Raw genomic sequence first — 13,231 nt, 5'->3', positions numbered from 1 at the left:
GGCATCACTTATTTTGGGAAACACTGCTCTAACCCAACATACAAAAGCAAATTCAAAATGGACAAAAGATCTTGATAGAAGACTCAGAACTGTACACAGAAAATAACATTAGTAAAACATTCCATGACATCAAGCATTGGAGATGTCTTTGGGGACTTGAAACCAATTTCAAGAGAATAAAAGCAAAGATAAATAATTGAGACTACATTAAATTGCATTAAATTAAAATACTTTATACAGCAAAGTATAAACAGAAAAAAATCCCCACTGATCAGAAAAAATATCTGTACATCATCCATCAATAAGGGGTTAATTCAAAGGTCTCTGAGGAACTCACTGTAATTCAATAACCAAAACAAACAAACATCAATTCAACCACTTGGTAAGAATTACCAGCAGTCACCCTCAGGCTCTGCAGCTGTTCTGGGGAAGGGACTCTCTCACCCTTGAATAAATAAAAACAAAACTACTCAATCAGAAAATAGGCTGAATTGAAGATAATTTTGCCAAACAGGGCATACTGAGAGCTAAGAGGCATGTTAGAGATGTTCAATGTCACTAATTATCAGGACGTGAATATCAAAACCACAATGAGTCATCACCTGACACCTTTAAAAATGGCTTATATACAAAGGAACACCACTAGCATTAATTCGTGTCTGGAAGAACCTCTTGCACTGCCAGTGGAAATGTAAACTGGTTAGTTCCTAAACTCCACCAGGGGTCATTCATGAGTACAGAGCCAGAACAGCCCCTAAGCATTCCAGGTCTGGCTCAAAAACAAGCTGAAATCTGAGTTTCTATAGGACTGACTAAACCTTTTTTTTGGTCTGAAGTCTACGAAAATATTACCACAAAAAGTTATACCCACTCAAATGTTTAGTATACATTTACAATAGCTAAGGTGGAGAACCACCAAAATGTCTGTGGATAGGTTAATGATGATGTGGTACTGAGAAACAACCACAAACATTGTAAGAATGAGACCCAAACTATAATAACCAAACACAAAAAGGCCTGTTAAAGAGACACATTGAGGGGTAGAAGGGAACCTGGAGGCACTGGTGGAAGAAAGTTGAACTGGCAGTGGGGTTAATGCTGGAACAATGTATGCCTCAAAGTCAACTATAAATAACTTTGTAAGTCACAGTGTCTTCATTAAAAGTATTTTAAGAAAAAAAATTGGTGTGGTACATAACCCAAAAACCATAGTACTGATTTAAAGACTTTAGATACTGGAACTTTCTGAAGTCTTAGATCTACTAAAAGTATGACTGCAATCTGGAAACTATATACAGATATGTAAAAGAAAGCTATCATTTTTAACTTTTTTTGGCTTCTAGGGGTGAGAAAAGAGAAGAGAATGTGTTCTGTTCTGTGCAGCCTCACAAAGGCCTCACACAGGTGAGACATTGCTGTGCACTGACCTAAATTCAGGGCCCGTAATGCCCACTATTTGTCCAGGGGCCCACATTTAGAGATGTATGTGACTCTCATGGCCATCTGCGCCAAGTCACTTACCAGTCACCATGTCTTTAAACTCATCAACAATTAAATTTGGAAAAGGCCCATTTCTTAGAGATGTGGTTTTACTCATAGTCAGGGAACTTGAACTTGGCCCATGGCAGAGTCTCGATCACAAGCCCCTTGTTCTGCTGACTGGTGCACATGGATATGATGCCTTGATCAATGTGGACTCTGGTCACGGTGCCCTGGGCTTGTCAAAGCTGTCCGGAGACAAATACTGGGGAGTATGAGAGTAAGATATGAATATCCACTGCAAAGGACTCTCTCCAAGGTCCCGTGGGGCAGCCCATACAAGCCACAGCCTGTGTGGACATTGTCAAGGAGGCTGCCTGCTCTTCACAGCCATTGCACAGTAGGCTCCATGGCTCATCCACATACTGTTTTTTGAAATTTACTGAAAAACTGGGCTGGAGTGATAGCACAGCCGGTAGGGCGTTTGCCCTGCATGCGGCCGACCCAGGTATGATTCCTCCGCCCCTCTCGGAGAGCCTGGCAAGCTACCGAGAGTATCCTGTCCTCACGGCAGAGGCTAGCTAGCTACCTGTGGAGTATTCGATATGCCAAAAACAGTAACAAGTCTCACAATGGATATGTTATGAGCAACGGGATGACAGTGATACAGTAATACTGAAAAACTCACATGCATCTGACTGCTTAAGACTCAGTCATTTGAGGTGGAGATAATGATGATTAAAAAGAATTACCTGGAGCCAACTCTTCTCTGCTATCCTTGGCAAGCGTAATGGCGTGTTCTGAAACTTCAGCTGCTTCTCTCTGCACAAGCTGACGTAAACAAGCCAGTACTGCTCTTCTCAATAACAAGTAAGGGCTACAAAGATTTACCTGAAAAAAATACCAGTTAGAGAATGAAAGAGCTGAAGTTCCTAGTAACACTAAGTCTAATATTTCTGGACACCCTCTTGATTCTGTCAGGCCACCAAATGGGCTAGCCAAAATTTACTGAATACATAGATATTTCAGACCATTTTAGTAAGTATTATTTTATTGCATACCAATACGCACAGATAGCAGATATGCAATATTCACAAACAAATCCAAGCAAAAGCTTCATAACAGAAGATATAAAATCCGTATTAAAGGGGGTTTTGAAATAAAAGAAATACAACTGAGAAAGAATGTATTTGCAGTTTACATATGTGTTCATGTAGCTTATTACAACCACAATTTTTAAGGAAAAAATGTATAGATTCATATAAGCAACATAATTAAAATTGAGCTTAAAATGGAGGCTCTGAAGTCAAATTGTGTTAGTTTGAGTTCTAGATCCATATTTACTACCTATGTGAGACTGAGCAACTTATTTAACATCTCTGTGTCTTAATTTCTTATTTGCAGAAAGGAGATAAAATCCCCATTTCACAGGACTATGGTGAAATTAACATAAAGAAACATAAGGTGCTCAGCATAGAAGCTGGTAACAGTAGATGCTCACTAAATTTTAGTTATTATTATATTATGCATTTCTATCAATTATATTCAAGTGCTATACAGAGTAATATGTGAATGATTTACTCATTTTTACCAAAAATGTTCCCTAGATATGTTCTCTAGTGACACACAGCTAACAAATTATATATAAATGTATCTATAAGATGTTAGAAATAAAGAATATCTCTACTCAGAAATAACTTAATACATTTAAGTACTTAATTGTGTATACCTATAAGTGATATCAATGATATACCTTAAATGAGTGATTAAGTCAGTCTTCTAAATACAAATTCTTACTCAGTGATTTAATAAACAGAAATTAGAATTTTGAAATTCATATTGCTCAAATATGAAAGTAAAGCATTGAATGTAGTCAGTGAAAATGAATTATGTGTCCTATGACAGTGGTTTTCAAGTGAGTTTGAGAAATAAAGGCCTAAATCTTATAGTGATCTTTCAGTGTATGTGAAAAATAAAAAAAATACTGAATTAGGTGAATTTGTTAAAAAAAGCATAGGCTAAATTCTGAGGAAACTTCTGAGATGGTGGCAGTTTCTGACACGTAAGGAGAGAACATGCAATGAGCTAAATCCTAAATTTTATTAGAAGACAAAAGACAAAGTTTGTAAATGTAATATCAATGAAAAACATAAACAGGTACTGGTTTATAAACACAGTCAATTATTCCCTGAAGTTGCAGAATGAACTCAAAAGTAGAGCGCAAAGTTGGAATGTCATTCACAAAAATGTCTAAAAGGAATGTCATTCCAGTACGTTTAAAAGCTATGTTGTCAGAAACTAGTGTACAAAGTAACAGATAATTAAAATACGGAAAGATTAGATGTATTCATGCCCAAAACTACAGCTGAACTTAACAGTGACAAAAAACAAAAACAAAAACTAAAGCAAACCAAACAAACCCCAAACAAAATAAAACAAAACCACTCTATAAGACAATTTTAAAGGAAAGTCAATGAATCTATTAATTTTAACTGGAGTTATACAAGCAAGTTATACAAGGCAGGTGGACGCATTTATTCAGGCTGGCCAAACAATCTTTCAGAAAAAGCATGCTTAAAAGTACTGTTGCTTTTCTGGTGGAAAAAACAAAAGACTGAAAGTTTTCATACAGAGCAAAATAGGATGCTTAATATTTCCATGTCATAATATAGCAAGTATATGGGTAGATGAAAAGTGGGCCAAAGCAAATCAAGCAAGCAAAACACAAACATTAAATGACTGTAATTACAATTCCTTTGTAAAATTAGTATATTAAATCAAAATGATGCAAAATTAAGTGCAAAGAGTGAGTGCACCAGCTGGAAGTTAGGGAGGGTTTGTTTACATTAGCATTAAATAAACACTATTAACATGCTAGTACATACTGGACTTTCCATTAATGGTTAGCTTAAAGGAAGAGATGCAGAGGGAAACAAGAATATCTACAACCAAAAATAATAAGAGACAAATAACATAAACAAATAGCACTGCAAACCTCAAAAAAAATTAGGAATCAAGGGTCAGGGACCTACCAACAAAGAATTATCCAACAAGATCTCCTGCACAAAAACAAATGACAGTCTGGTCACGACAAACCAAAAGATATACACTAGGATGACTTTGACAACAGTCAGCTAAGCATTACATATAAATGTTGAAAAAGTTAACATTTAAAGTGGCTTAGCTTCAATTTTAAACACATGCCATAAACACTTTATTTCCCAATTTAAAATATGTGCTGATTTAAGATCCTGAAAACTATCAATTCAAGATGCAGATATCTAATATATAATAATAAAAAAATGTACATTTATGTAATGTTTTCCCTTAAAAACCCTCAATAAGCCTCAGTAACAAAACCAGATCAAATAGACAGGAGAATGTGAGGAGTGCCCTGTAATGTATATAGATGAACAGGCATCAAACAAGGGACAAAGTTAATGGTCTACCTCATCACAAGCTATTGATTTCCTTACTTAGACTTGAAAAAGAAGCCTCCTTAAAAAGAAGCCAAGTTTAAATCTGGACTCAAAGTCGATAATGTTGACAGATATCAACATCAGTACAGAAGTTAAGTAGAATATAGTTAGAAAGAAAACCTATTCAGTTTCAGTAAGATTATTCCACAGTAATTAAAACATATTCAAAATATTCAAGGAATTTCTATGAATAAGAAAATTCATGCTAAATAATTCCTCAGAGAGAAGAAAACCTATTTACAAAGCTGCTAAGTAGTAAAGTAAGATCAAGTTCCTTACTACAGAAAATAGTAAATAAACTGAGGCTAGAGAGATAGTGCAGGTGTTAAGACTTTGCATGCAGCTGCATTGGCTGCAACCCTGGAATCACCCCAAGCACTGTAAGGGTTACTCCTGAGCTCGGAGCCAGGACTAGTCCCTGAGTATTGTTAGGTATGATCCCAACTACCTCCCAAATACAATACATATATATACAGTATAATGAATCTAATAAATTTAGACTAAGTGCCTTACTAACCCAATAATTAAGATATAAAGTTAATACTGATACCAATAATTCCAGTATAAAATTGGTTTACAGTTTAAATAAGAGTTTAAATACCATGAATAACACAAATATGTTTTAACTGTTTCTATGTATTTTTTCAATTTCTCTGAATGTGCTTAAAAGAATAATTAGATTGATTATCAGCCTCTATTCTTTATGGACAACCTTCTTTAATCTTAGGGAAAAGGTAGCAAATTTGATTAGATCAATTTCATCGAGTCAGTTTTGCCTTCCACTTATCAACTAGCCTTATTTAATGGGTTGATGTTTCAGTTAGAGAAATTTTTTTAAGATATTAATAAGGAAAATTCTGCTTCAAAAAGAAAAATGGCATTATCACTAATTTAAATGAAGAAACTAAAATCAACTTGCACCGAAGCGATATTTTCCAATTAACTGATTTTGGCAATAATTCCTTGAATATAAAGAATGACTGACAGTCTTGGGGAAAAGTAATTGAATGGTAAAAGTAAAATTCTTTCCCAGTAAGTGGTATTTTCTATAATATGTATTTAAACCAAATCTAAACAAGGTAGGAACTAACCTTTCTACTGGAAATTTTAGTTAAATCATCTTTTTAAGAGTTTACCATAAAATTAAAAAAAACCTTATAACTATCAAAATCAACATGCAGATTAATACAATTATATTCAAGTTTCACTGGGTCGGAGGGAGGAATGGGCCACACTCAGCAGAGCTTACTCCTGATTTTGAACTTGAGGATCACTCCTGGAAAGTGCTCAAGGGAAACATAAGCAGTGCTGTGACCTTAACTGGGGTTGACTACGTGCAAGGCAACTGTCCTAACTCTCTGGCACAGATTTAAATGGTTAAAATTATTCTTTGATTGTTTATGCAGCCTTTTGTTTTACAAACATACTAGCTGAATGAAGCTAGAAGAGGTGATGAATCTTCCTGAAGACTACATAGCTAGACACTTAGTAGAGTTCAAGTAAATCCTGCTCATAATAACAAAGACAGTAAGAAACAATAAAATGAGAACTGGATAAGGAGTTCAAAATCTGACTAAACTTAGAATTATTACCTAGATGTGTTACCTTGGGCATATTATTTGACTTTTTGGTTTCCAAAGTTTATTTTTATTAAGAAGACTGTTTTTGGCTTTGGTTTTTTTTTTTTTTTTTGAGCCACACCTGGCAATGCTAAGGAATTTTTTGGCAGATCCTGTAATCCTATTCAGAAATTACTCCTGGTAGTACCTGGGAGACCATACAGGATGCTGGGATTGAACCTAGGTCGGCCGCATGAAAGGCAAGTGCCTACCCGCTGTATTATCTCCCTGGTCCTGATAATACATTTTAAAAATGCTTGGTCTTTTGTCTGAAAATGTTGCATATTTTGCTTCAAGCTCGAAAATCAGTTTAAAGAAATGATTTTCAGGGGCTGGAGCGATAGCACAGCGGGTAGGGCATTTGCCTTGCACTCGGCCAACCCAGGTTCGAATCCCAGCATCCCATATGGTCCCCTGAGCACCGCCAGGAGTAATTCCTGAATGCAAAGCCAGGAGTAACCCCTGTGCATCGCCGGGTGTGACCCAAAAACCAAAAAAAAATTTTCAGGCTGAGGAGATGGCTGGGGCTCAAGCCCAGCTTTGCTTGTTGGAGTTTTGGGTTCTATGGCACTGCAGGGATCCTGGAGAACAGAGCCAGAAGTTACTCCCAGCACCACTGGGGTGGGTTTAAAAAACAAACAATGATTCCCAACTGTCATATTACTAAAGAGAGTGTGCTGTGAACACTGCAGGGGCAGAAAAAATTAAAAAGCAATAGCATCAAGCTTTAATTCCAAATGTTAATTTCTGAGGTAAGTTTAGATAAAAAATAGTGATGTTTCAAGGTAAATCTTAAGACCACTGATAACCATAAACTACCTCAACAGAAATTTTTTTGCCTTTATCTTTCTATATTCATTAGATACAACATTAGAACCCATACTGAGGTGTGAATTGCTAGATAATTAAGAAAAAATATCATTTGCCCATCTGGGATAGAAAGAACTTTACATTTCATAATTTGGAATATATATGTATATACATATATATTTATAAAAGATGCTATACATAATTTTTTCATGCCCTATAGAGAGTATCTAGGATATTTAACCATTAAATACATGTTTACTGATTAGTGATTATTCTAAACGTTAGGGTCTAATATTAACGGGACAAATAGAGTATCTGAGAGATTTAAGATCTAACTGATGAGATGAAGATCAGGAATGTAGTCCAGAGACAGAGTACATACTCTGCAAGCTTGGGGACTCAGGTATAATCCCCAGCACAGCAAGCATACACCCCTACACACACACACACACACACACACACACACACACACACCCTCAAACACAATGAACCTAAAGTGCTTTAGAACAATACAACAAATAAATAGTTATTGAAAAAACAGATGTGATAACAAAAAAGTTGTTACCCCATTTCCCTAAAGACTAGAACTGAGGGAAAAGGGTCACTGCATACAATTTAAAGAATACTTAAATCCATTTTCAATAAAATGATCTAACATTCATTTATAATTTATAATTTTATACTCACACAGAGGCAGCTGACCAGGCTAGACAAGTTGACATATCTTGGAGCAAACATATGAAGCTGCTGAAGGCAAGAGATGGCCTGAGCTTGAACGAGACAGTTTGGGTCATCTTGCATTACTGCACAACCCAATAGACAGGAAGTTCTTAAGGAAGAAATTGAAGTACTATTACCTAAATGAAAGCAGAAATATTTTTTATAATTGGTCTAGAAAATTAATGTGTTTGAACATTAATTCAAGTGCGATAGCACATGTTGTACATGTGTGAGGCTCTGGGTTCGATCCCTGGTACCCATATGGCCCTCCAAGCACTGCCAGGAGGAGCCTAGGCCCCACTGGGTGTGGCTTCCACAACTGTAACAACAATAAAATTATTCTTTAAACATTTTATAACAGATTTTAATTTCCCCCCATTGTTAAATTTAAAGATCCATGAAGCCAAAATAATTCGAGACAGATTTTTAGTTTGTTCAGTACATTAGACTGAAAGCCTTATTCAACACATCATTAAGCAAACAAGAACCCAAGATACTCTGTTGGTGTACAAAATTTCCATTAAAAGCATTTCATATACTTAACCCTGCTTAAATTTTGTTCATTATTTTATACATAAAATAATATACCTTGCATTTGAATGAATCGGGTATTTGGGAGGGGGTTTGTTTCGGGCTCACACCTGGTGGCACTCAGGGGATTATGCAGTGCTGGGGATGAAACCCAGGACTTCAGTGAAGCATGCACTCCAGCTCTTTTTATCTCCCTGCTTCCAGAATATTTATTATTTATTTACAGAATTTTTTTTTTTTTTGCTTTTTGGGTCACACCCAGCGATGCTCAGGGGTTACTCCTGGCTTTGCACTCAGGAATTACTCCTGGCGGTGCTTGGGGGACCATATGGGATGCCGGGGATCGAACCCGGGTCGGCCGCGTGCAAGGCAAACGCCCTACCCGCTGTGCTATCGCTCCGGCCCTATTTACAGAATTATTTACTGAAATAAGAATACTATGAAAAATTTCACTTCATATCTATCACTTTAACTATAAATGAAACACTTTTAGGACATAATCTTTCTCAATATAGTACCTGTCTTTTAATTATTTTTTGGGGTGTGCGGTCCAGTACAGCTGGCAGTACTCAGGGTTTTCTCCAGGCACTGAACTCAGGGATAATTTCTGGTGTACTCTGAGAGGCCACATGGGGTGTCAGGGACTGAACCCAGCTCCTCAGTACACCAAGTGCTGCCTTACACACTGTACTATCTCTCTGGTCCCTGTACCGGACCTGTCTTTTCAAGGTAAGACAAATCAGACTGAACGGAATTAAACTTAAATGTATACCTACTGCTATGTGTAAAGAGGCTTTTCAACCTTTTCCTTTCACAAGAGAAAAATCGAAGTGAAGGACTTTCCCCAGGTCATCTAATCAGGAAGTGACAGAGCTCTCACTTTTTGTCCAATTTTTCAGTTTTTCTCCACTTAATTTCTATCTACTCCCCCCCCATAACATCATTAACTAGAAGTCAAAATCTCCTAAGACTATTCTCAACAATGTGCCTGTACATTTGAGGAAACTTTTTGTTAAACCTTACTTCACTGGTATTTCAATCAGTAATAGAAATAGAATTTTGTATATTTTTAAATGTAAAACACCACAAAAGCAGATGGGCATACCTTGTAGCTCTGGACCCAAGGTAGTAATAAGGGCATTCAAACATCGACCAAGACTTTGGTGAACCTCGCCATGGGTAGGAGGCACATTTAACAGCAACATTATAATGAGAGAGAGCGTAGGTTCCACATGCATATGTGGGCCAGCAGCATCAACTATCAGTGACAGAGAATGTAGTGCCCATGTCTGTGAAGGCAGAAGAATAACAGTTTAAAGTGTTAGAGCAGCCTTCTGCTGGGTATGGTAGAGCAACACTGCACTCCTAAAACATGAACAGCACTGTAAATCATGGTGCCTAAAGGAAAAATATCATAGCAGCTAAAGAAAGATAAAAACACATAAAAATCTTCCTTTGCTCAAAGAAGTAATAAAATGCACATATGCTATTACAAATCTGGAAAGGGAAATGGAAACGTTTAAAAGTTTAAGAAAAGTTTAAAAACATCCACTAAAAAAACCAACTCAGAAACAGGATGGTGTATTTAGATAAATCTCAGCACTAAGGATTTCAAAATAATGGTTGGTTGTAGGCTTAGCTATAGGCTTAAATTAATTATAGTTTGCAAAACACCTAAAAATGTGTTTTTATATCTATGCAGGGAATGGAAATTTAAAATTTATAAAGATTCAACAAAACATGCAATAAACCAAGCCAATCTCAGCTACAGTACCGACAAAATCACAAATAATGGGTACAGACTTCATGGGTTCTCTTAACAGTCCAAAAGCAGGGAAAACTACTTTATGGAATTTTTAAAATTTCTTTTTAATACAGATAAAAGCCACAACTGTTGATTCAATTCTAGAACTGAAACTGATTAGATAATAAAGCTCCAATATTAAAATTGATTAAGTATAAAAAATAAAATTAAAAAAATTAACTTTTCTGTGAAAATTGCTGTATCTCATCATGGGGCTGTCATCACGGGGCCTAAAACGAGGACATTTTATCTCTCTTTGCAATGGATGTGTAAGAAATCTTACAGATGGGATGGAGAGATAGTAAAGGGGTTAAAGTGCTTGCATTGCATGTGGCCAAACCTGGTTCAAGCCACTGCATATAGTCCTCTGAGTACACCAGGGATAAAGCTCAATGGCATATACCTCATATATATGAGCTTGTGTTTGATCCCTATACCTCTATGCCCTGTCACTGTCACTGTCACTCCGTTGAGCTATTAAAGTTACCAAAAGTTTGAGATTTATATTTAAGGAAGTTATTCACAATTATTAGTAGCAATAAAAACATAAGATACATAATTACAAATCACAAATTTCAAAGACAGTCTCATGAGGCACTTACCTGCACATCAGGAGAAGTACTGTCTTGAGACAAAGTATGAAGGATTCCAATACAAGAATTCAAATGTTGAGAACTAATTCCTCCTAAGTACCTATGCAGGGAACCCAAAGCCAAAGAGTGTCCTGTTCTGGTAAACACATCTCTTGCTGATTTGAGTCTGTATTTATAGAAAAAAAAAATGTAGTTTTTTAATACATATTATTTTTTCAATCTGGCAAAACTTTTTATGTGAAGTAAAAAAAAAATAGCAATATATTGTGAGTTGAGAGTTTTTTTAAAATAAAATTAAAAGTATCTTGAAAAGAAAACTTTTGCTTGTTTTGGAGCCACCGTTGGCAATGCTTAGGGATTATTCCTAGCCCTGCACTTAGGGGTCACTCACTGCTGGTGGGGCTAGGTGGATCATGAGATGCCAGGATCAAATCTGGGTCAACAAGCACCTTACTTGCATACAATCCCTCCAGTCCCCCCAAAGAAAACATTTTATAGGAAAAAAAGACAAATACTGTATCATCTGGCTCATATGTAGAGAAAAAGACAAAGTGAGGGAATAGACAGTGCCTAATAGAAATAAACCCTGAGATACTGCCAACAAAACAGAATTTAGGGCTGGAGAGAAAGCACAGAGGTGAAGGCATTTGCCTTCCATAAACTTATGCTAGTTTGATCACAGGTACTACATATGTTCCACTCCTCAGAGCTGTATTTTACCACATAGTTGTTAGATTATTTTTTTTTTTGCTTTTTGGGTCACACCCAGCAATGTACAGGGGTCACTCCTAGCTCATGCACTCAGGAATTACCACTGGCGGTGCTCAGGAGACCATATGAGATGCTGGGATTCGAACCTGGGTCGGCCGCATGCAAGGCAAACGCCCTACCCGCTGTGCTATCGCTCCAGCCGCCCCCCCCCCATTTTTTTGGTACCCCCATAAGGTGCGCAACCATTATGTAAAACTTTTTAAAAAAAAGCTTTGGTGGTTTGCTCCCCCCCCCCTTTTTGGGTCACACCTGGTGATGCTAAGAGGTTATTCCTGGCTCTGCACTCAGGAATCATTCCTGGTGATGCTCAGGTGACCATATAGGATGCTGGGATTCAAACCCAGGTTGGCTGTGTGCAAGGCAAATGCCCTACCCATTGAGCGATCGATCCAGCCCCTGTGGTGATTTATTTAAAAATCATTATTCCTTAACTATACTTGGTGTAAGATTAGTCTGCACAGAATATTCATAAACTTATATTAAAACTGTGAATTATGAAGCACAAAATTAACCTTCTATATCTGAAAATTCTTTGCTATCTGATTTTGTTATCTGATGCACTGTTTTCAGTGCCACTCATATGTGTCAATTTACTTCATTGTTCTGCCACAGTAAATTTTCAGATTCATTTAGTGTATTCAAAATTCCAATTTTTGACATTTTAATTGAAAAAATTTTGGTTTTTCTAGGCAATTCCCAGATATGTTCAAGGATAACTCCAAGCTTTGTGCTCAGGAATCACTCCTAAAGATGCTAGAGGGTGGGCCCACACATGGTGCTGGACATCAAACTGGGGTCAGCTGTGTGCAAGGCAAACACTTGAACCCCTATACTATCTCTCTGGTCCCAAATTCTCATCTTCTTGTAGGTTTATTTATTTTGGTTTTGGGGGACACAGCTAGCGATGCTCAGGGAGTTACTACCGGCTCTATATTCCTAGAAGTGATTAAAGAACCATACGGGATACTGAGAATTGAACCCCTGTCAGCTGTGTGCAAGGAAAGTGCCCACTTGTACTATCTTCCCAACCCCTCTTTAAGCTTCTGACAACGGTTTCAAGTAATCCCAACTATTAATCACCCATATATACAACAGCTCCAAGAATAGGAGCATAGAGGGGAATAAGGTTTAGTTCTGGCTAAATCCCCAGGGATTTACTCTTAGTGGTGCTCAGGGGATCATATGAAGTATTGGGAATCAAATTCAGGTTGGCCACATGCAAGGCAAGCACCCTATCTGATGACCATCTCTTTGGACCCATGATGCCACCCCTCCTTACCACCGCCAATTTTGGTCCACAGATTACTCCTGGCTCTGTGCTTAAGTCACTTCTGATAGTCCCCAAGGGATCATACATTTTTTAGGTTCTAACCGAGGTCAGGCATGTGCAAGGCTACATGCTACCCCTACCCACTGTACTATCTT

General features: G+C 37.1%; 1 protein-coding gene across 6 annotated transcripts in view; it reads right to left on the bottom strand.

Annotated features, from left to right (window-relative positions):
• Window positions 1–13,231, bottom strand: part of HEATR5A (HEAT repeat containing 5A) — a 106,185-nt gene that overhangs the window by 31,811 nt on the left and 61,143 nt on the right. For 5 of the 6 annotated variants that reach the window (XM_055133064.1, XM_055133065.1, XM_055133067.1 and 2 more), the window contains 5 exons: window positions 11,045–11,201; window positions 9,744–9,927; window positions 8,075–8,244; window positions 4,512–4,538; window positions 2,232–2,370 (listed from right to left, as the gene is read on the bottom strand). In XM_055133064.1, the coding sequence (XP_054989039.1) occupies window positions 2,232–2,370; window positions 4,512–4,538; window positions 8,075–8,244; window positions 9,744–9,927; window positions 11,045–11,201 (677 nt within the window). The remainder of the gene's footprint in view (window positions 1–2,231; window positions 2,371–4,511; window positions 4,539–8,074; window positions 8,245–9,743; window positions 9,928–11,044; window positions 11,202–13,231) is intronic. The other variant, XM_055133066.1, reaches the window with a different exon arrangement.

Source organism: Sorex araneus, chromosome 3 (genome assembly GCF_027595985.1).
Source record: "Sorex araneus isolate mSorAra2 chromosome 3, mSorAra2.pri, whole genome shotgun sequence".
NCBI classification, from domain to species: Eukaryota; Metazoa; Chordata; class Mammalia; order Eulipotyphla; family Soricidae; genus Sorex; species Sorex araneus.
This window is presented reverse-complemented; position numbering and strand designations above follow the sequence as displayed.